This window comes from Plasmodium vinckei (genome assembly GCF_900681995.1).
Source record: "Plasmodium vinckei vinckei genome assembly, chromosome: PVVCY_01".
In the NCBI taxonomy this organism is placed as follows: Eukaryota; Apicomplexa; class Aconoidasida; order Haemosporida; family Plasmodiidae; genus Plasmodium; species Plasmodium vinckei.
The window spans coordinates 126680-152229 of record NC_051293.1 but is presented as its reverse complement, the minus strand read 5'-3'; the positions used below and the strand labels follow the sequence as shown (position 1 = coordinate 152229).

At 22.9% G+C, this 25550-nt stretch overlaps 5 protein-coding genes across 5 annotated transcripts; 3 read left to right on the top strand and 2 right to left on the bottom strand.

The window, feature by feature from the left end:
* Positions 1-106: 106 nt before the first annotated feature.
* PVVCY_0100400 (centrosomal protein CEP76, putative) lies at positions 107-7739 on the top strand (the record flags this gene model as incomplete). The annotated part of the gene is made up of 20 exons (XM_037634759.1): positions 107-394; positions 530-664; positions 759-898; positions 1006-1100; positions 1217-1440; positions 1561-1812; positions 1903-2000; positions 2084-2275; positions 2403-2754; positions 2864-2999; positions 3125-3302; positions 3422-3493; positions 3619-3716; positions 3847-4020; positions 4110-4839; positions 4933-6730; positions 6858-7130; positions 7226-7316; positions 7422-7585; positions 7677-7739. 20 exons carry the CDS (start codon positions 107-109, stop codon positions 7737-7739), a joined length of 5553 nt encoding a protein of 1850 aa, XP_037490007.1.
* Positions 7740-7829: 90 nt separating this feature from the next.
* On the bottom strand, positions 7830-9254 carry PVVCY_0100390 (phenylalanine--tRNA ligase, putative; the record flags this gene model as incomplete). The annotated part of the gene is made up of 1 exon (XM_008628423.1): positions 7830-9254. The coding sequence occupies one exon, from the start codon at positions 9252-9254 to the stop codon at positions 7830-7832; it is 1425 nt and encodes a 474-aa protein (XP_008626645.1).
* A 1724-nt stretch (positions 9255-10978) lies between these two features.
* PVVCY_0100380 (conserved Plasmodium protein, unknown function) lies at positions 10979-16878 on the top strand (the record flags this gene model as incomplete). Its single annotated transcript, XM_008628422.1, has 3 exons — positions 10979-13075; positions 13258-16644; positions 16729-16878. 3 exons carry the CDS (start codon positions 10979-10981, stop codon positions 16876-16878), a joined length of 5634 nt encoding a protein of 1877 aa, XP_008626644.1.
* Positions 16879-17640: 762 nt separating this feature from the next.
* Positions 17641-18963, bottom strand: PVVCY_0100370 (cation/H+ antiporter, putative; the record flags this gene model as incomplete). The annotated part of the gene is made up of 1 exon (XM_008628421.1): positions 17641-18963. The coding sequence occupies one exon, from the start codon at positions 18961-18963 to the stop codon at positions 17641-17643; it is 1323 nt and encodes a 440-aa protein (XP_008626643.1).
* Positions 18964-22122: 3159 nt separating this feature from the next.
* Positions 22123-24768, top strand: PVVCY_0100360 (trophozoite exported protein 1, putative; the record flags this gene model as incomplete). Its single annotated transcript, XM_008628420.1, has 1 exon — positions 22123-24768. One exon carries the CDS (start codon positions 22123-22125, stop codon positions 24766-24768), a length of 2646 nt encoding a protein of 881 aa, XP_008626642.1.
* Between the last annotated feature and the right edge of the window lie 782 nt (positions 24769-25550).

Below are 25550 nucleotides of genomic sequence, written 5' to 3'. Positions count from 1 at the left end.
ATAAGAGAAAAATTTTATGTGAGTATCATATATTGATAACTTTTTAATATTATGTAATATGTTTGATAAATGTGAATAATAATAGTTACCATTTTAATGTAAAAAAATGCATATAATTCAAAAGATAAAAGGAATTATATATGATAATAATGATACAACTAGTGTAAAAGACGAGAAAAAAAATAAAAAAGTTCATGTTAATGAACTAAAGGATGAAATATGGTTATATAAAAATGAGTATAATAAAGAAAATGTAAATGAGGAATATGTCAGGGAAATTGAAGATGATAATGAATATTATGATGATGAAAATGATAAACAACCAAAAGATCATTTTTTAGAAGTTCCGTTATTTGATGAGGATGACTATGGGAAGAGCATAAAAAGGAGAATGGTAAGGTTCTTTCTTTTCTTTACATTTGTTATTCTACTCTTTAGTACTATTGTTTTACATGCTCTTATCATGGGGGTATGGTTGTCTATTTATTTGCTAACCTATTTTGCTTCTTACAAATACATACATATACAGAAGGCTTTCCCAAATAAAAAAGTGAATTCAATCAAAAGATACGAAGAGACAGAAATAAGTGAGGAAACTTTAAGTACCACAGATGAAGAAGAAGAAATAGACGAGCCCTTCTTGGATTTATATGAAGAATTAAAGGTTATCATAAATATAAATAGTGACATTTTATAAAATATTAATTTCTACATATATTATGTCTGGATATATTTACATTTATTTTGTTTACAAACAGAGGGAACAAAAAATAAGGGAGTTTTATAATCCTATGCTAAAGCCACGATTATGGCGTTTAGAATTTTTTATAAAATACATTCATAATTTGGAAAATAATATTCAGAAAAACTTTTATTTAATATCATTTGGAAATACAAAGTACCATTAATATATGTCAATACATTTGTATGATCATTTTGATATACATAGTAAGCACATCTTTATTTATATACACATATTATATGTATTTGTTTTTTCTTTTAAAGGAATGTCAATCTTTATGGAGGAATGCAAAAGGATGTATTATATACTCCAGGGTATTCTATTAAACCCGGAGAAATTCAGCATTTAAAAATTCCATGTAAGGACTATAAAATTATAGATATGGATATAATATTTACAGAATAATAGTTAAAATTTTGAAAAAAAATGTTTATATATATATATAATAAATTCCTTTTTTCTATAACTTTACAGTAACCATTTGGAGTGAAAAAGAATTAAGTATATCTTATGAAGATTTGAAAAAATTTGAAGTTACAATTGAAATGTGGTGTATAAAGGGACTTATATTTAATGAACTTTATGCATCTTCTAAAATAAATTTAAAAGAAATAATTGAAAATGATCCAGATAGTAGTATAGTATTAAAAAGGAAAATTGAAAAGAAGAAAATAACATTTGATGCCCAACGTTTAGGGGTAGCATACATATTCTGTATTTATATTTTGTCTTAAATATGAGATGCTTCTATTTATTATTTTTTTTGTTAATTTTATTATTCATTTATTTAATTTTTGTTTATTTATATCTATCTTAAGATATATATGCAGCTATCGGAAATCTTCGAATTTCATATGGCCTTAGACAGTTGGTGGTTTATAGCAAATTCCGAGATGCCTAGCTATTTAAAGCTATTACCAAAATTTTTAAGATTTAAGTTCCCTTTAAGTGAAGGTGAATGGGTAATTCATAGCTCTAATAAGTCTAGTAATAATTTTTGGCTTTACCCTGGATACTTTTGTTTTATTGGGACATACCGACAATTAGCAAATGCCTTTTTTATTCTTGCAGTAAGATATGCTACATATTTTGCTTACAACTTAATTATTATAATATTGTCATTGTTATATTATTTTATATCTTATTTTGACTTTTTTAAGGTATTATGCTATAATTCTAATTACAAATATAAGCCACCTATTCTATTGGGCTCATGTATAGTATCTCTAAAATCCGTGACAGAATATCCTTTTTTTAAGTAATACATGCAAATCATATTATTTAGAGACGTAATTTTTGGCAGTTTTTATTTATTATTTTGTCTTTTTTGTTTTTTATTAGGGGGACTGTAAAAAAACTAACATTGGAAAAAAGAAAATTTAAACAGGGAGAAATTGTAGGAAATATAAAATGCTTTGTTAATAGTTATGGGATCCAAGAAGATGATACAAACATACAAAGGCCTGTTCAACCATTGAGTGATGTTACATTAGTAAACCAGCTATCTTTAAATGATCACTATTTAGTAATAAGGTTTGTTTGCCTATTTATATGTCTGTCAAAATTGTTTGTATTTTCCTTCATATTTTAATGAAGCATTGGAAATTCACTTTGCCTGACATGTTAATATTGTATTGATTTATTTTTTAATTTTTTTTAGAATAATAAAATGCGAAAATTTAGCTATAAGTAGTTTAGACCTAAACAATATTAATATAAATGTATGGGTAAAATGGGATGGAATAGTTAACAAAACGGATACTGTATCAAAAACAGTGTCTCCTTTTTTTTATCAAAATTTATATTATCCAATACGATTAGTTGACAGAAAAGAATTAACAAATCAAAAATTAATACATAATGTCTTACCTATAGATTTAATTTCAAAAGGAGATATTTGTTTAGAAGTTCACAATAACAATGAAATATATTCATCAATTTTAGGAATTTTCGAATTACCATTTGCGGATATATTTAATTACGGAACACATGATATTAGGGCATTAGCTCAGGTTATTTTATTTATTTAATAGGATTATTTTTATTCCTTTTTTTGGCTAGTTATTTTGTTCTTTTTTCGACTAGCCATTTTTATTTATTTTTTTTCTTCCTTTATTGCAGGATAAGAATGAGGATTCGATACATAATGAAAACAAAAATTACGAGTATTATGATCAAGGATTTGATAATCCAGATGATAATTATGAGGATTATTATTCAAGACAATATAGAACAATTGTTTATAAAAATACATTAGGTAATATATAATGAAATTGGTCTTTAATTATGTATCCCTTTATTGTATGTTCGTTTTGCATGTTGTCTTATTTGGGGTTCTGTGTTTGCATATATATGTATGTATTTTTTTTTTCTTAAATCCAGATTTAATGTATTCTAGAGCCCATTTAAAATCTTTAAATAAGGGAAATGTGCAAACAAAAAGAAAATCGACGATATCAATCGAAGCTTTTGTAATCCCTCCACTTCCAAGTGGATTGGTTTTTTTTAAGGAAAATAAATCTCAAAATTCTTCTATAATATACAAATCTATGTCAAAAAGGTATTTAGAAAGATGGTTAAATTATTGTGTGGTTGTTACTTCATTTATTTAATAGAATGCGTTATATATGCATACTCATTTGTTACCTCCCCATTTTAATATCATTAATTTAATTTTAGATGGGAACAAGACTTTAAGGGATTCAATGATATCTATTTGCAGTGGTTTCCAAAGGCTATCAAAAATAGAAGGTACTGAAAAAAATGAAAAATAGAAAATTGTAAATATATTTTAAGAAGGAAGTTATTTATGTGTATTTATGAAGTATATATGGGCATAATAACATTTTATTTATACAAAATTTTGATTTATTCAGCTTCCCTTGCATAAGCAAAAACGAATTTGACGATAACTACTATCCTCTTTGTAGTTTTGTGACGCCTATCAATTTGCCTGCCCAAGTTTCAACACCAGGTATTTACAATAATTTATTATATTAGTTAAGATATAACTATTTTGGAAAATAAAACAAAAGTTAAATTGGGATTCATATTGTGTTTGTTCTTGATTATTCACGAACTTATTTTTTATTTTATATGAATAGGTCCTTTATTTCACTGGCTAAATAATATTGAGTATATAGAAAATGATGATGAGCCCATCAATTTCACTCCTCCCCATTTTTTCTTGTCTTATAAAAAGGGAACAATACAAGATCATGCCTTGTTACTATGCTGTTGTTTGAAGGGGTTGGAATATGACGCATATGTATGCAAAGGTAATCGATATGGAAAAATGATAAGGAAAAATGATAAATATATGATATGTATGCTTTAAGATCGATTTTATATTTTATTTTTTTTTAAGGTACTATAAATAACGGGAAAACAGATCATTACTGGGTAATGACTAGACACGAAAAAGGATGGGTTTGTTTTTGGGAAGTAACAAATAAGTCTATTATACATTTAAAAAATCGATGGAATAATAATAATTTTTTAAAAAATTTTGATATATTAACAGAAAATAAAATGATTAATAAAATGAATGAAAATGATAATGATAAATATTATAATGGTGAATATTTATCTAATTATATAAAATATGGTTTAGAGGAATTAAAAATTCGTAAAAATCAAATAATACAAGAATATAATATGAAAGAAGAAAACCAATTATATACTATGGACTTATATGGAGAACATCATATGAAGGATGAGGAGGTAAATATTGATGAGGTTTTATATAATGATGAAGAATTTTTTGATAATATATTTAAAGTAAAATATGAAAAAAATAATACATATAATTGTAATAAAGCTATAAAATATGTATTAGAATCATTTTCAAAATATATACCTATTGCCCCAAAACTTGGTTTACTAAATTATGAAAAAACTTTAACATATGTTCCATATTCATCTATAGAAATAATTTTTAATGATCAGCAATTATATGGTAATATGCAAAACCATCATCCTGCATGTATTTTATATGATTTAGAAAATAATTACCATTGGCGTCCCCTTTTAAATCATGAGCCACCACAAATAAAAAGTGAAATAACAATTTCAACTCCATTAAGTGATAAACTTTCGTAAGTTAAAAAAAATGTCTCCATAAATAAGACAATTTATTTTTGTATTTTTTTTATTTACATTGTAATAATATTTTTTTTCCTATTTTTTAGAATAAAATATATGAAGGAACTAGAAGAAGAAATACAGGAAATGATTTTTTTTATTCGAAATGTTGAGGGGTTAGAAACAAATTTTGATCACTCAAAAGAAATAAAATATTTTTTAGAAATGTATATTGATATATGTGAATATAAATTAAATTTAGACAATAACTTTAATCCTAAACCAGAAAACTATGAATGGAAAAATGAAAAAGGAATTGAAAAAAACATGAATAATGATTTAATGGCTGGAAATGTGGAAAATGATATGGGAAATATGAACAATATAAATAGCAATAATAATGGATCGAGAAAAAGCTGGTCTCAATATAAAAATGATTTTTATCCAAATATCGAAGGACAATATATAAATAAAGAAAATATAAATTTTCACAATTCTTATCATCCAGCTAAAAATGTAGAAATAATGAATAGCGAAAAAAAAAAAGATTTATCTAATATTCCTCAAGATTATGTATATGGAATGAATAATGAAATATATAATGATGGAAAGGAAGAATATATAAAAAATTATGTTTTTAATAAGAATAGTACTGATATATTAAATAATTATGATGAAAAAATAAAAAGAAAAAATACAAAACGTTTTAGCAATGCTCCTTTACACTATCAAGACAATGAACAAGACACAAGTTGGTATTTAGATATTCCAAATTATATTTACGATTGTGATAGTATTGAAAAAGGAAGGGATTTAAAAAATTGTAATGATAGTCAGACAGGAGAAGACAAAATACAGGTTGTAATAAATGATGAAAACGATTTTAAGGAAGATGAAATAAAAAAAATGAACAACAATGAATATTGTGTAGAACATAATTGTGAAGAGTCTGAAGAATGGGAAGAAGAAATATACAAAGAAATAAAAGAAAGATATTACTGCTATGATGATAGTGAATGTTCTGACAATAATAGTCATAAAAATATTCCAAGTAAATTTATAAAAAATAATAATAATATACTTAAATTAGAAAAAAAATTAAAAAAATATGAAAAAAATATGAAAAAAGAAATGATTGATATTAAATTGGGTAGTAAAGGGTTGCAAAAAAAAAACAAGAAAAAATTATTTTCCAAATTTTTAGACACACAAGAATATTTGATAAATAAACTGGATAATAACATAAGTAAGACAAATATAAAAAATGAAAATAAGACTAAAACATGTTACAAGAATCTTAGTTGTGAAAAAAATAGTGGTTATAAAAAATCTGAAAAAATGAAATACCCAATCAATGGATATTTTATTATTCCTTCGAAAAATGGCAGTGATGATATATATACTTTTGAGAATGTAAGGAAAAATGAAAAAGTATCTTACAAAAAAAAAAAAGATATATTGAAAGGAGTTAAAAATAATTCGAAAAAATTATATAGAGAAAAAATAAAAATGGACAAGAGTGATAAACAATGTAAGAAAAAAAACAGAACAAATATTTTACATAATATGTGTAAAAAATTGTATAATATTAAATTAATAGATTATAAAAATTTAAATAAAAAATGGGTAATCAAAAAAAAGTATAATAAAATAAGAGTGCGAAAATTTAGGTTAGGAAGACGTATACATATTAGGGGGAAAAGAAAAAACAAATTATTTTGTAAAGATATTTCTTTTTTCATAAATTCAAATATTATCAAAAATGATGTGGAATCACAATTATCACTCGATAAAGAAACAGTAAATTTTACAAAAAATAAAAAATTTGAATATGAAAGTGCTCATCAAATGCACAAAGTTTCAGATATGGAGGGGAAGAATAACCATCAAATTGCGGAAGATCAGGTAAGGAGAGGACAAGCTATATTACATATGTATATTTACTTTTTTTTTGCTTCCTATGGTATAACTGTTTCAGGCACTATTGTCTGTTTATATAAACATTATTATTATTTATTTTTTTTAAATATAGAGTTGGAAAATGGGTACTCAAATAAATCAAAGATATCCTATGGATATGGCAAATGAAGTTAATGATGAAAATATAATAATGAAAAATAAAATAATTCCAAACAATTTTAGTGAACTTTCTATGGGTAAAACATTTGAAAAAAATGAAAATAGTGAAAATAAATCTATGAAAAATACTCCAGAAGTTCCTCCCCCTAAAACATGGTCACGATTAGATGTAACATCAAAATATGCTGCTCATCAAATTTCTCAGTGGAATTGGTACTATGCCTTGGTAAGACAATTTATGTGAAGTGCATACTTTTTTAATAAAAATTTACTATTACATTGTTTGTTATTAATTATTTATTATGTATAATTTATGTGAAGGAGGAGCAATATTTCAATTGGCAATACTACAAATTCCCAGTTCCCCCAAATCATACTTTTGTCGGATTTCCCATTCATTTTTCGACCCCAGGTAAGAATTGAGCAAAGGGGAAATGCCCTCGAATTAATATGTAAAGTTATATACAAATTTTTCATCTTTGTTTCAATTTCTTCTTTAATTTTTTTAACTTAACAGACTTTTCTGAAATAAAATCCTTCTTGTTGAGCTCTAAGCGGTTTGATAATATAATGAAGCTTTCAATAAATAACATTTCATTTGTTATATATTGTAAATCTTATCCTTTAATTGGGGGTGTAATGTCTAATTGGATTTTTTTAGGATGTTTGGTTCCTTGGATGGTAAAAAAAATATAATGAAAATTGTAAACCCTTATGAAGTTGTTTCATTTTGGGGTGTATAATATATATTTTTTTTTTCTAATTTTTCTAGACTGCCCAAGAAAGAGAAACGAATATGAAAAAAAAAATTCATAGAAATCATAATGAAAGATAGGTTTAATTTTGTTTTAAAACATTTTGGAAAAATTGTTACTTTACTTTGTTTCATTGGTCATGTAAAATTATGGACATGTTTTTTTTCCAACTATCGGATGGTAATAAAGCATTCCTTGATTAATGCTTGTATAATTTTATTTTGTGTTTCATTTATATTTTTGTGTGTTAAGTTTTGAAAATGTGATCTATATATTATCCTATAACATAAACTTGTTTGTTTTGTTTTTTGATTAAAATAATGATCAATTTTTATAACTTGTTCAATATTTTCACTATCTATATCTCGACATATTTGAAAAAATAATGCTTCGTCAAAATTATCATTTGCATAAAATGATATATCTTTATGAATAGATGGGAAATTACTAAATGGTATAAATTTTGAAATTTCATTTTCTTTAAACTGATTTATAAATCTATTATCTTGACTCCAAAATAATCGTATATCATTAATACCGTATAATAGCATGGCTAATCTTTCTAGGCCTATTCCAAATGCCCATCCATTATATTTTATTGTTTTTAAAAAGTTATTAATTTTTATTTCGATTTGTTTATTAAGATTATCATTACACAATTTATTTGATATGCTAAGAAGAGATGGTAAAGAAATATCTATATTTTTTTCATTTGAAAATTTGAGAATATCTTTTAATAAATTAGGTTCAAATAAAGAGATTTCTTTTTCTATAATTTGATTTATTTCATTTTCATATAATGAAATTGCGATTACTTCTTTTTTTATTTTTCCACAACCTAAAACCTCGACCCAATTTTTTGAGTCGTCATGATTTTCTTGTATAGTGCACTCATTAGAGTGTAGTGATACAAGTTGTGAATTTGAGACAGTACTATTATGATTATCTAAATTTGTTTTTATGTACAATTCGAAGGAAGGTTCTGTAAAAGGAAAAGAGGTTTGATGATCCCATTGGATTTGAATAGACTTAGAATCAAACAAATGAAAAATTAATTTTTCCAATTTTGATTTCAATTCATATTCTACATCAAAATTATCATGATGTATTAAAAATCCATCTGTTTGATGAAAAATAGGAAAATGTAATTTATCGATTTGATCTCTTCTATATACTGTTCCTGTATATATAACTTGTTTATGATTTGTTCTTAACAGTTCAGGTAAATGTGTAGTCATGTGTGTTCTTTTTAATTTAATTTTGTCATGTTGTAATAATTTATTAGCTAGATAATACTTATAAAAAGGGTTTAATTTTTCATATATATCATAATAATATTTTTGTATATAAGTATAATTTTTTATATAATTTTCATTTAAATAAAATGTATCTTTAAAATTTCGAACAGGATGTTTTAAAGGAACAAATAGATGATCAAAATTATCTTTTATTGATATTTCATTATTTAGATTATCGAATTTTTCAAACTTAAAAAAATTTTCAATCCGTGATTTTACTGTCCTTATTGGATGGTTTAGAATATTGTATAGGGTTTTCCCTTCATTGGTTAAGATAATTTTAGGCAATTTTGTCATTTGCTATTTGCATAAAGTATATGTAGGTACTACTTTTATTTTGTTTTGTATTTCTCTCACTAATAATAAGGAACCTATCCTTACTTGGCTTATAATTGATTTCATAATTTTACCATCGTATTGCAAATATTTAAACATATATTCATATTATATCTATACACTTATTCGTCTTTACATTTAACTGTGTAAGTTTCTATTATATTGTAGAGGATGTGAAAATTAAATTTAAACATTATTTGATGAAATTCATTTTTATTTCCTCACAAATCTCAATGAGTTTCAATTATTTTTTCTTATTTTATTTTTACTTTTTTAATTTCAATTACCATTTATATAGGGAATTAAAAAATGTATAAAATAGGGAATGATATATAAAATGGTGAAATTCGCATTAAATTTGTTATGATAATTATTTTATAAATTAAAAAAAAATATTTAAAATGATAAGATGATTGTAATTGTAGTATATTTTTACGACAATTTTTTTTGTTTCCTTCACTGTGTATATAGTGTTTCACTAATAGGCTTAATCAAGCATATGTAAAGCACAAATATTAATGGGAGATATTTTTTTTTGAGAGATAAAATTTATAGTGAATTGCTCTTCCATCATTTTTAACATTATTAATATTAGGTATTGTTAAAAATGGTGGACTATGAAGATGATTAAAACAATAAAAGGTTTTTACATTTTTTTTTTATATTTATTTGGGTGTGAGCCCAGAAAGAGTAAACAAAATGAATACCCTCATTCATTACCATTCATTTAGTACTGAAAATATTGATGTCTAACATATATTTATTGTTATATTATTTTCATGGGTATTTGGATAAATAAGATGGAAAATGCTAAGCATAAAACGACAATAAAGGATGTAGTGGCAATTACTTGGTCTTGTAATTCATGGATATGTACACATAAATAATATTATATATTTTTTTCTTGGGCTTTTTTATGTGATAAATATAGTTAGTATTATTATGATGGGTAGTATATTTAGTATTGATATGAACTTATTTTAATTTCTACTAATATGAGTAAACCATTTTTCTACTATTATTTTACGTACTTTTCAAAGTGTCCAAAAAGTGAAAAAAAAAAAAATAGGGTTTGTTTGGTTTATTATTAATTTTGGCTTATTTCTACATATATATGTGATTAAAGATTTGGATAATATAAATGTGTATTTCATAAAATAATTTCCACAATAATAATTAAAAAAAAAGTACACACTTAAAGAAAAGTATTTTTATAATATGATAATTGTAGTAATAATTAAATAGGGTAAATTTTCTTTTCTTTTTTTTTAATAAATTTCCTGAAATTATGAATATGTACATACATATATGGATAATATTGAGGGATGAATGGACTCAAATCGAGTACAGCTAAATGAGTCTATCTCCTATCTAGCTTATTATTTATTACTTTGATATTATATATTTTTATAAAGTTTATTAAAAAATAGAAAGATTGGAATAAATGTGTATGTATGCTGGTTAAGTTTTATAATTTTCTTCTGTACTTTTTTTTTTTTTTGTATAAAATAATAATTTTCTTTTTCTTGACTATTTATGAAAAAGGATGTTTAATGATTGGAAATAGTGTATACTAGTTTGTAAAAATGTGAATTATGTAGTTCATGAATATATAACTATTATTAGTTGAGGTATGTACATAAAATATATATGAAAACTTTTCATGCATATGGAATGGGAAGAAAATGGAGAAAGAAGAGTTTTATAGAAAATATGAAGAATACTATGGAGGAGACATAAATGAGATTCCTTATTTATTGGAAGGGAAAGATATATGGTTATATGATTTGTATTTAAGTGTTTTGAAACATGGTGGGTATTCGTGTGTAAGTAGAAATGCGAAATGGTTGAAGATTGGAAAAGAGTTTGGACTTATAAATAAAGAAAAGAATATTAGATTGATAGAAATAAAAAATATTAAAGAGTATTATTTAAATTATCTTAGAGAGTTTGAAAGAATACATGATAATTTAAAAAAAGGGAAAGTATTAACAAAAAAATATCGATGTCGTATTGGAATAAATAATGTTGATGTAAAAAATAAAAAAAAATCAGTAACAAATAGTAATGGAAATAATGTAGGAATATCTTCTAAAGGGAGCAATAATAAAAGGGTTGTCCAAAATAATGGAAAAGGTGATACAAATGTGATAATTGATGATAATCGTTTTATTGGAATGAATAAAGATTCTTTTTTTGTTAAGGGTTCAGGGTTTAGGGTAGAAAACCGTCCATCTATTGGGAAAAAAAAAATGAATATAGAAAATGGAATGTCTAATTTTAATTACTCTACTAATAATAGCCATAATAACAATATGGAGATAAACTGTAAAACAAAAAAAGAAATATATCATGATAGTTATACTAAAGAACGTCGAAAAAGTGAAGGGAAATATAAGAAAGGATACAGAGACAATATATTTAGAAATTACAACAACATTGGAGGAGAAATGAATGAGAGTAATAATTTCATTGATAATGTAAATGATAATAACAATGATATTATTCGAAGGAATGAGATTGGTAAGATTCAAAATAATGAACGAAGAGGTAGATCTAGTAATGATACAAAAATGAGAAAAGGAAAAACAAATAGTAATAAAAAAAGCAATAATAAAGAAATAGATGATCAAATAAGTTGTAGTGAAAATTTTGTGAATATAAATAATATGTCTTGTTATAATTATCCATATAATACGATAAATAATTACTCAAATAACTATTCAAATAGTTACTTAAATAATTATTCAAATAATTTAAATTGTATGAATTATGGTGACAATAGATATATAGGAGATAGCGATTACAACAATAATATATATTCTTCCAATTATAGTAACACTTATATTTTTAATAGTCCTATAAAAAATGAAAATAATATGAATAAATGTGAAAATAATAATTATATAGGAATACCCTATATTAATAATAATTTTGTTGATAGTAACTGTTCTACACTCAAGTTACTGAATGAAAATAATTATAGTGAATATAATGGTTCTCCAATTACTAGCATAGGAAATATGACTTCCCCAGCAAGCATGGGGTATATGAACTATGCATTTATAAATGATAATTCATTTATAGAATATTCGAAAAATAATAATATGATTAATAATTACAACAATTGGAATGGTGGAATTTTAAATAATAATGGTTATGTTGATAATATTGTAAATTACATGAACAATGAAAATTGTGAAAATAATTTAAATGGTTTGAAAAATGGTATGAATACAGTTTATGGGGAAGGAGAAAATATTTTGAATGATATAAGAGGGATAAATAACTATAGATATGATTACGAAAATAATAAAGATATAATTTTGTCTAAAATTGAAAATGATAAATGTATAGATATATATAGATTATTATTGGGATTATATAAAAGAAAAGAAAATGTTGGAGATTTTATATTATGTTTAAATATATTTTATTCTATATCAAAAATGGAAAATATCATTTCAAAAAAACAGATTCATATTGTTATATGGTCACTTTTACATGTGTTAGAGGATATACTTAAAATATTTTATGACGGCTTTAATAGTAAAAAACGATCAGTATATATCTTGATGAATTTTTTTAAAGATTACTTAATAAAAAATGAACCTATTGAAAAAAGAGAAAGATACATAATTTCAAATATGGAAAGTGATAGTAGTCAGTATATTTGGGGTCAAACGCTGAAAGACAATTCTAAAATGGAAAATCCAAAGGAGACCAACATTGAAGACAATAATTATGAATCAGAGATTTATTCTGATTATGACACAGAAAAGGTAAGGGAATAAAAAATGAACATATAGATGTATGTACAATTATGCAAATTTATATAGTAACAAATTTGTGTATATGTCCAGTTTTAACATAAAAGTTTTGGTTTATTTTGCTTTTTCTTAAGTGTGAAACAATATTGTTACATATATTTTGGTGTCTTATTGATTTTTATTATGTTTTGTAGAGAAATGAAAAAGAGTCTAGATCGAATAATATCCAGATTTTATCAAATGTATTATTTTTAAATAATAAAATAGAAATAAGGGAGATGCTCGATTTGCATTTATCTTACTATGAATATTGTGTCGAAAAAAAAAAGAAAATTAAGCAAATGTACGAACTAGGAAATAAATATGCTGAAGAAAAGGATGAGCCCAAAAAAATAAATAAAAAATTTGATGAGCAAAATGAAGTATGTAGTGAAAATATTCGCACCAGTGCAGACTCATCAGCAAGTTCATACTATTGCAGTAGTATTCATAGCACAGACATAGAAAATATGAACATAATTCGAAGAGATAAAAATAGTGGAAATTTTAATTGTAACTATTTTTATAAAGATAAAAAATATGTGGAAAATATTTTAACAAAAAAGAGTTCCGTTGAATTTGTTTTTATCATTTTATATATACTGAATAATATGTTTCAAATTAGTAAATATAATTTATATTTTTTCAATATGCCACCAAATTGTAAGGATAGTAGAGAAAAAGGAAATGAAAATATTTGTAATACAGATAAAAGTAAAAAAACAACCGAAGATATGAACATGCCGAATGATAAAAATGAAATGATCACTATGGTTACAACTTTGAATGAAGAAAATAAAAATATTTTGAAAAAAGAACTGACAAATAAACAAATACCAAAGAATAATTTTTATGATGTAAGTTCATCAGATGAATCATCATCGGTTTGTAGTATGAATCGTTGTATAAATAATGATATAAATTTAGTTGTCTCATTGAAAGTTGAAGGGAATAGTACAGTAGATAATAGTAAAGACATATTGGGTAATAAACATAATAGCAATATTAATGAGTTTGAAAAGGATGAAGATAGTTTGTATAAATCTAGTTATAATAAATGTGATGGCCAAGATAGTGAAAAATTAATTGGTTCCGAAATAAAAGAAGGAAATAATTTAAATAGGAATTTCAAAGAATTAAGTAAAAATGAAAGAGATGAATATGAAGAAGTTATATGGAAAGAAAATAAAACTAGAAAGTCTGAAATAAAAAATAGTGAAATAAACGATGGTTATACAGAAGTTTATGAGGAAAGTCAGTTACCAAATTTGTCACGTGATGATACTGAAAATGGGAGTAAAAATATGTCTGAAAAATGTGCGTTAAAAAATGATCTCACCAATTTGAATAATAACATTGGGGAGAGTATAGACAATTCTAAGGAGACAAAGAAGGTAAATAAAAATAAGAAGGAAGTTAGAGAAATATACAAAAATTTACAAAATGAAATGTATAAGGATGTAGAAAAAATGTTTATTAAAAAAAAACGAAAAGAAACTAAACATAAATTAATACATTATTTTTATTTAAGTAAATTTCTTAGTATATTTGAAACAGTATTTTTAAAAAATTTTGAAAATATAATATATCATGAAAAGGTTATTGAAAATGTATATATTAATATGTTTATTTGTATTGATATAATAAATAAGGAGATGGGTAAAAATATTTCATTAAAATATATTTTTTTTCCATCCCAATATTTAGAAAATATGAACAAAATGAAAATTGTTGCACATTTCTCGTCAGATAACAAATTTTATTTATTTTCAAATCAAGAAAATCGAAAAAATAATAATCCAAAAAAATATGATGAGACAGATAAAGATGAAAATTTTAGGAAAGACAATCAAAATGAAAAAATAAATATAGAGCCAGTTTCTAAATCTATAAATGAAGGTGAAAATGAAGAAGATAGAAAAAATCAGAATGATCTCGATAGTAATAAGAAAGATGAAATTAAAGGAGGGAATGAAAAGAATAAAAAATGGAGTTGTGAAATTCGTTATGTGAAAAATGGTGAAAGTGTAGAAAAAGATAAAGTAAAAATAAATGGAAATGAGAATAAAGAAATGGATGGACATAAATATAAAAAAAAAATGAAAAAATTATTTTTAAAAATATTTCGAAAAAATAATAGAAAATATAATATTTATAAAAAAATAGATGATAAATATTTAAAGGAGCATTATAATTATTTTGAAAGTTTTTGTTGTAAGGAGAAAGAAAAAATGGAAAAAGATATTTTATTAAATTTACATGGGATTACAAAAAATATATTATTAAAAATATATAAAAGAGTTAATAAATATTTAAATATTGCAATTTTATCTTTAAATATATTAGCACATATATTATATTTAATTCCTAAGAAATTATTATATATGTCTATAATACCATGGATATTAAATAATACAATAAATGTAAAATGTTGTTATACTTATGTGAATATACCTTTATGTATTTTAAATTATAATGGGTTTATATTTTTAGAAACATTAATGAAATTAATTATTCAAATGATTCGGAATAATATACTATCAATTAAATCATATATTTTTTCATTTCTTCGTTTGTGTTCTTTTCCGTTATATATTTATATACACTTTGATATCCCATTGTCTCATAATCTTATTGTAACATCTTTGTGTTTAATATATAATTTAATTACTTATGATCCTGATTATTTGGCAACGGGATTGATTATCGAAAAAGAATTTCAGAATGAAGGCTCATCTGTTTTCTTCACCAAAGACATTGAAGTAGGATGTAATAATGAAGCTGATAATAGTGATATTAAAAATGGGGCTAAAAAAAGAATAAATTTTCAGACAGAACATTTTAGCAATAACATGGTTAGTTCATTTGGAAATATGATGAATGGATTGTTTAAAAGTATGAGTGGCTCATCTCGAAATTGTGAATCTACTAATAATGAGGGATCTGTAAAATGCGGATTTAATACAAATAAAAGTTCTGAAAAAGAAAGAAAAAATGAAAAAATGGAAGGGAAAGAAAGTTATGATTATGTTAGTGGAAAAAGAAATGAACTATTAGAGAAAACATTTTTAAAGACACTTTTTTTATTTTTAAAAAAATTTATTTATTTTAAAAGCATTTTGAATTGTGCTAATATAAATGATGTAGAGGAAATGGTGATAGATAGTAAAAGAGTTCAAGACATTTTAAATAATTGGAATTTAAATAATAAAGATGTAAAAATTATGAGCAATGAAAATAATGCTTCTAATATTGAAAAGAAAATACTTTATTTACATGATAATTTAATTATATATGCTAAGGAAAGCAAAACTAACTCAGATACTGTTAAGGATATAAAAACATGTTATAATATAAGAAAACGTTATAAAAACCAGAATAATACAACTAGCAATTATTCATATGAATATATGACATCCAATAATCAAGAAGCACAAAAACTTAGTATTTATGCTCATTCGATAATTTCTATACTTTTGTTTTTATCATCTCATCATAATTTATGGGAATCTTTGTCTCCTCATATTCCGTTGTTAGTTCATGTAAGGCGTGTCTATATATATGCATAGTTTTTATTATTATTATTTTTTTTATTTATTTACTTTTTCATCTTTTTCACATTTTAGATGGCACTGATTCGGACCGACATCAGCTCGTCCTTGTGGGTAATACTAAAAGAATATTACTTTCGAAATTTCATGAGACAAAAAAGGAGTCCCAAAAAATGTAAGAAATATTATAACTCGAAAGTTGTGAGAATAGAAAAAGTAAAGTGATATTGAAATTTTTGGATATATTTTGTTTCCTTATTTTATATTGTGAATTTATTTATATATTTGATGAAATTTGTTATGACTCTTTAAAAAAATAAAATAGTTTTATTGCATTTATTGTTTATGGAGCAAACTATTTTGTGTCATTTTTCATTCATATCCTTATCTTTAACCGAACTTAAACATATAAAAATATTTAGAAAACATATAGTTTATTTATATAAGATAGTATTATAAAGATAAAAATGAGGGTATGAAAAAATAATAACATTATAATAAATGGTGTATTGTATGTATAAGAATAGAGTCATACCGAGTGGCAATTCGAATTTATATAAAAATTAAAATAGTTCATTTGTGTATGTCTAACAATACACTTAGTTTATATGCACAAATTTTATAAACATTTGTAAATAAATATAATATTGTATAAGTAATATATATGAATAAACGATTAAATATATAAAAAAATAAAAAAGAGGTCCAAACTGAGATATTGGCCTTATTTGTAAGAAAATGTATTTGATATAAAAAAAAGAATAAATATTGTTATGGTTATAAAATGCCAAAAAATGGTGCATAAATAAATTTGCACACACACAAAAAAAAGCAATGATATAAAAAATGTAAAAAAACAACATTGATAGAACGAAAAAAATAGAATAGGTGATATTGTTATTTTTTCCATTTCCATGAAAAATGGATGGGATGATATAGTTATTTAAAAAATTTTGATAGTAGTAATTGCATAAATTTTAAATTAATTTATGAAGTGTCGAACCAAAAAACAACACCAACAATAAGGTAAGCAGTAATTAACAAAACCCCTTCTAGCCAATTACTTTCCCCATCTTGTACAATTGCCATTGTAACAATAACTGACATAACTAATATAACACTTGATAAAGGAGAGAAAGCTAAAGTCATAGGTTTATTTAAAATCCATCCAAATAAAACTGTTATTGGGACAACAAAAAGAGCAATTTGAGCTGATGACCCAACAGCTACTCCCATAGTTAAATCCACTTTATTTTTAATTGCAACAGTAACAGCAGTTAAATGTTCTGTAGCATTACCAACAATAGGTAAAAGTATAACTCCAATAAAATTTTCAGAAATATTATAATATCTAACAACCGATTCGACTGTATTAATAAGATATTCAGAATGGATACTTACAAGAAGAGTTATTAAAATTAAAAAAATGGATCCTGTGATTACAGATAATTGTGGTGTTTCTTCAGTCATTTCTTTATCTTGAAATAATGATATATGTGTATATAATTGGAATAATAAAAATAAACAATATGTTATAAATATTAAAACAGCTGTTATTCTTGAAACTTTTAATAATACATCAACATTATTGTTAGTAGTAACTGATGATACTGAAGGTATAGTTATAGCTAAACTTGATAATAATAATAAGGATGTACTACATGTAGCTCCTTTTTCATTAAACTTTTGAACATGATGATATAAACCTCCCGCAAAAAATGACATACCTAAGACTAATAATAAATTTGATAATATACTTCCTAATAATGTGCCTTGAACGACATTAATTAATCCTGCATTTAGTGCTTGAATAGAAAATATCATTTCCATTAAATTTCCAAATGTTGCATTTAGTAATCCCCCAATAATTTCTCCTGTATGTAAAGCTAGATCTTCTGTTACGTTCCCCATTAAAGCTGATAAAGGTATTAATGCCATGAAATTAAAAAAAAATATATAAATATCTGGAGCTCCTAATAAATAACTAAATATACCGATAGGAATAAATAATAAAAGTATATTTAACTTGTTATTTAAAATATGATGTATTGAATTAATGTCTGATTTTCTAGGCATATAAAATGGTTTAGTTTCTTCGAAATCTCGATAATTTCCTAAGTGGGCAATACAATCATTATATGGTTCTTTTCCATTGCATAATAATTGTAAATGTAAATTTTTATTTCCTATTAAATTTGTATCATTTAAACCTCTAGAATTTTGTATATTCCCTGCAGGAAGATTTTTATTTAGTGGCTGCGAAATGGTACGTCTTATATAAGACGTTGCGCGTACTCGTCCCATAACCATTTTGATTAGAACTATTCGGGTTGTATCATATGGTGTAAATAATATATTATGGGTTAATATAAAACCCTATGGAAAACCAAAAGAATATTTTGTGAATAAAAAAGCAAATTTTGAAATATTACACATATATCCAGTTATAATTAGAGGATATATATTTGTGTGTGTGTGTGTGAATATTTATAGTGTAATGCATGTTAGTATTAATTTTTTTTTTCTTTCTCTGGGTATATGTAGCTAAATAAATGGAATTATAGTGTCATGGGGTTAGTACAACAGACATGAGTAATAATACAAATAAAAATATGTGGGCATCATTAGTAATATTTGAAGTAGAAAAAATATACTTTATATTATAAAAGTATTGATATATACATATTTATATAAATAATATATATGATTATTATGTAAGTTTAATGAAATATGTAAGAATAAATATTTTTTATTATGTATAATAAAAATAAATATGGTTGACACTTATTTCTTCGTACAAACATGAATATCATAGGAATAAATACAGGGATACATTTTATATTTAGATTTAAAAAATAGAGAATGAATTAAAAATTATAAAATATTTCATGTCAAAAGAAAAAAAAAATAGATAAATAGCTATAAATATATTTACAGTGATAAAAATGTGCAAAATGTTTTTAATTTGTCGAGTCGTGGAATAATATATACACAAATGTTTTCATAAAAATTTAATTTTCTCAATGTTTTAAATTTATAACTAAAAGATATGAAAATGTATAAAATATAAGAAGTGTAAAAAATATATATATATATATATATATATATTTGGTGAGTATGTCCTAACCAATGTTCACATTTTGTATTACATTTTTCTTCTTTATATTAAGAATGACAATAAACAAAGGTAGTACTAAAATATTTTCAAAAAATATATAAATGGATAAGCACACATGAGTTCTTCAATTTGTATATATACATACTACATACATGTATATATATATTCATATTGTATATTTTTATAATTATGCAAAGTTCCAATTGGTTAGGCAAATAAGGTTTAACTTTATTTTGTGGCAATATATAAAATGTTTGGTTTATAATTTTTAAAAAGGAAATTAAGTTGAAAATATAAAGTTTGCCGTTATAGGGATAGTTTATACTTATTTATTTGTGAATATAATATTTCCCATTTTTGTATATATATATTGGTGTATGTTTCTACAAAATTGATAATATCGTTTTTGTAGGCAATAGTAACAGGTATTTCATTTTTTTTAATTTATTTTAAAAAAAATTGGCTTAATTAAAACGACTTATTTCTTAAGTTCACAAACAAGAGGAGGATGAAATAAATATGCTAGCTTATTATATATATTCCTATATTTTGTGTTGTATAGTTTTTGTTTAATAACAGTTGTATTTATAAGGATTAAATCTTTAAGCTAAAGATTTAATTATTTGTGTGACCGTTATAGATATATTCCTATATTTTGTAATATATACAAAGACAAGAAAAATGGATAGAATAGGGAATAAAAATGTAAGTAATATCTGTTTAATTGTAAATTAACAAAAATAACTTATAAAACACAGAGGATAAAACAGTTATTGGGTTTAAAAAGATAATAAATAAATTTCCTTTTTTTAATTAGCATTTAAATTGTGTACCCCCATATATATCCAACGTAATACCTTTAAAAATAATATATTTATTGTCATAAATATTTAAGAACATATTTATATATTTAAAAGGTGTCTATAATCATAAAAATAGGGGGAAGACATTATACAATGTTAAAAGTATGAGGAAATATATGATAAAATATATTATAAGGATTTATTCTCATAATTAATTTAATTAATATATATTAAAAAATAATCTTAAACTTTTATGATAAGAAAGGTGGCATGTTCTATTATATATTATTGGGTATTATTTTTGTGTGACCATTGTATAGTAGTATAAAATGTGGAAAATGTTTTAAAAGATATATTTATAAGAGTTTTTCATTTATATTGGGGGTACTCTCTCAAAAAGGGTGTTATAAAATAATTATATGATAATATCGATTATATGAAAAGGTATTATAAGGCTAGTACCAAAACTATTGAAAATGGCATAAATAAATGTACATACTTTGCTTTTAAAATAAGTTTAATAAAAATTAGTTTGTTAATAAAAATATTTTCCTTATTAATTTTCATATCACTATCTCGTTTTAAATAATCTTGAATATGATTATTTTGTTCGTAAAAAAAATATATAAATTAAATAATATTATTTAGGCTAAGTAATATTTATTAGCATTTTGACAAAACCATAAATAGTACTTAAATGAGGTATAATTTTATGTTCCCCTGACTATAAATAAATAAGAAGGAATTTCATTTTTAATATCTTCAATCTGTATCATATAATAATCCAGGAAAATGTGATATATTTCCAAAAAAAAATGTTTCATATGGTAAGTGATATTATTTTAGCAATTTAAATTTTATAGGAAATTATTCCATGCATATGTGATATTTATTTTAAAAGTATTTTTTTTTTTTTTTTTTTTTTTGAGGAAAAACTAAAATTTTTTATAACTATACGTGCGTTATATTATTCCTTGATAATATATGAGAAAATATAAAATAGATTGTAAATAAATAATATTATAAATAAGATTTATGATAGTATATATATATAATATATTTTTTTTTTAATTAGTATTATATAATGTGGTTGTTTTTATAAGAATTAATGTTTATGTTATATTAAAATGTTTTAATTTTCTTATGAATTAAGTATTATTATTTTGTTATATTTAAAAAGAAAATGTAATAATATGAAAAAAATATAATTTATATATTTTGATATATATATACAAACATTTTGGTAGCATGCATACGCAATAGTAGTATACATGATTGTTGTATATGTAGCTATATCTCTTTATGTATATATTATATATAGCTGCAAAAAAACTGCAAATATATCATAGTTAAGCTTATTAAACTTTTGAATGGATAAATGTTTCAACCTATCCCATTCATTACATAAAAATAACTCTACAATTGTTTATTTTGATATATATTTTTTTGTTTTTTTTTGATTATAAATCATTTTTCAAGCCCAATGTTTTTTTGTATGGTTCTATAGCTTCATCTATTATATATATTAACAATACTTATATAAAAATAATGAATAGTAAGAAAAGAAATAAATATGATAAACAAAATTATATGCCATTACCACTAGAAAATACTGAAATAATAATTGAAAATATTTATAATTTAAAACATTGTTTGAATTTATATCGAAAGGAATTACAAGAAAAAAACAATTATATCGATAATGCAAATGAAGATTTGAAGTTTTATAAAAATGTTTTAAGAAATATTAATATAGTATGGAAAATATTTAACAGTGATTTATTAAGTATAATAAATAATGATAAAGAAATTGGCATACGTATAAAAGAAGAATACGATAACAAAAATGATGAAGGAAGTGGTGATGAGTATGAAAATAATATGATTGAATCTCCTTATTATAATATAGAAAATTTCCATAATTTATTTTTAAAATATGTAAATAAAAATGATGGAAATGAAAGTGATGAAGAAGAGGACTCTGATTTTTTTAAATCTTTATCAGAAGATGATATAGAAAATATAAAAGCAAAAACGAACAAAATAAATGAACAAGAAAAATTATTTATAAAAAATGAAAAAAATAATGATAAAGAAAAAGGATATACAAATATAAAACGAAAAAGAGATGAAAAAGGAGAAGATAGAGAAAGTTCAGACAACACAAAACAGTTTAATAATAAAGATAATAATTCTAAAACAGTTTTTGAAGACAAGATACGATTTGAATTTTTAGAAAATATTAAAAAAACCTTAAATTTTATAAATAATATTATTTGTTTAAAATCAAATATTAATATTGATTGCAATTTAGAATATATAAGAAAAATAAATTATGAAAAAAATGTTTATTATGAAAAATATAAAGATGAAAAAAAAAAAAGTAATAATGCAAAAAATGAATATAATAATATAAAAATAGAATTAGAAAGATTAGAGAAAAAAAAAGCATCTCTACTTTTTAAGCTATACAATTTAAATATATGTAAAACGATTATTGAGGATGGTAAAGTTGAAAAACCTGAGGATATTATGCAAAATGAAATAAAATTAGAAAACTTTGATGAAGATAAAAATAAAGTAATATGTATTAATTGTGGGTATGAGAATTTATGTGAGAATGGCGTTGTTTTGGGTGAGCCTACTAATGGAATTGTTATGAAAAATGAAAGTAATAATTTATGTACAGCTAAACAACTATCTACACCAGGAGATACAAACATAGGTAATAGCAGTACTACAAATATGAATAGTACAATTGATAATTCAGGGGGAAATGAAAATGATAATATAGCTAATAAAGTGGAGTCTCAAATTTTGTTAAACTTTGAAAATTTAATTACAAAAGAAAAAATAATGCAAAGTGATCCATTTAAAAATCTAATGAAAGAAACAATGAATATTTATAATACATTAAAGGAAAGAGAAAAAGAGATTGTTCTTTTAAAAAAAGAAATATTAAGAATGGAAAATGATAAAGATGAAGAATTTGATAATTTATTAAATGAAACAATACATAATAAAAAAAAATTAGTTAATAAAATAAAAGAGTTAGAAATAGAAATTGTGACATATAAATTAGATAAAGATAAAATTGAAAATAAAATAAATGCTATGAAAAATGAAGTTGATGTATTAAAAAATATTGAAAATAATCAAACCATTCAATTAAAACAAAAAGAAAATGAAATATTAAAAATGAAAAGTAACATTGACACATTAAAAATGTCAGAAAATAATTTGAAAGAAAAAATCGAGATTCTTAAAAAGGAAAAAGATAGCTTATTAAGTTCAGAAGGGTGTATGATAAAAAATGGGAATCCAATTGGTGATGGGTCAAAAAATAAAACAAGTGTTGATATAGATAAATATAATGAGCTTCTTCGTGAAAATGAAAATATGCGAAAAAGTTTAGAAAAAAAAAAAGATGTTGAAGAAGAGTTGATAAACTTAAAAAGTAGTTACGATTCTATGAGTGAAGAAATAGAAGAAATAACAAAAGAATATGAAAAAAAACAAGAACAAGTTGATGAAATGATTTTACAAATAAAAAATAAAGAGATGGAATATTTAAAAAAATATAATAATATGGTAAGTAAAGAATATGCAGAAAATAATTTAAAACAACTCGAAAATAGTTATAAAGAAAAGATTTCTTTAATAAATGATACATATGATAAATATAAAGATTTTTCAAATTTATATTTATCATTATTTTATCATGCTCGAAAAAATGCAGTTATATCAGACAATGCAAAAGAAGAGCAAATGAATATAATTATAAAATTAAAAGAAAAATATGAATTAATTTTTCAAAAAAAAAAAGAATTGTCTGGTATATTAAAAAGTTTATATAGTTGTAATAAAAAATTAATTACACAATGTAATGATTTATATAAAGAAAATAAAAAGCTTCAAAGTACTGTATGCTCGATGGAAAAAAATAAATATAAAAAAGATATGTCCCCAAATAATGATGATAATAATTTACTTATAGAAGAAAATAATGAATTACGAAGAAGATTAATATGTAGTGTTTGTATGGAAAATTTTAGAAATTATATTATTATTAAATGTGGGCATATATATTGTGAAACTTGTATTTTTAATAATCTTAAATCAAGAAATCGAAAATGCCCACAATGTAAAATACCTTTTGATAAAAAGGATTTACAAAAAATGTTTTTAGACTGACCTTTTTAGACTGACCTATGGTCAATTTTATTTCTCACAATGGCACAAACAATACACATGTTGGATATGTGTTATAATATTGTGAAAGCAGAGATATTTTTTTTTAACCTCATTCTTCTATGTGCATAAACACAGTAAATAATTTGTTATTCATAGCAAAAGTTTTATAATATTTATATGACACCCCTTTATAAACATTTTTTATAAAACATTTATAGCCATTTTTTTTAAGACATTTTTTATTCGTTTTTACTTTTTTAATCATTTTCTTGATATTCTCCCTTTTAAATTTTAGTTAAACCGACATATATGTATGTATATGTATATAGGTTCGTGTTTTAACTATATTTTTTATTTTGTTTATTATTTTTTTTTTAATACCCATTTTTTTGGCCCTTTACATTATCATTTGTAAATAGGCAAGTTGTATATTTTTTATACATTATATTTTTTTTTAATTTAAACTATAAATAAAAACAAATTAATGGACAAATTAACTAAGTTTGCACTTTAGTGTGGGCAAACCATAATTTCTCTTTCCGCATATATATGTATGCTTATGTAAAAGATTATTTCTCATATATATATAGAGAGAGAAAATTTTTGTAAATTCATTCTTCGAATTATGTTTTCAATAGCAAAACCTTTAATCGGAGTTGCTGACGTGTTTTAGAATATTGATTGGGATGAAAAAAAAATTTGAAAATAAAAAATTGGGAAAATTTCACAAATATATTTTGTGATTTTTATTAATAATTTATTTTTATGTTTATTTAGGATGA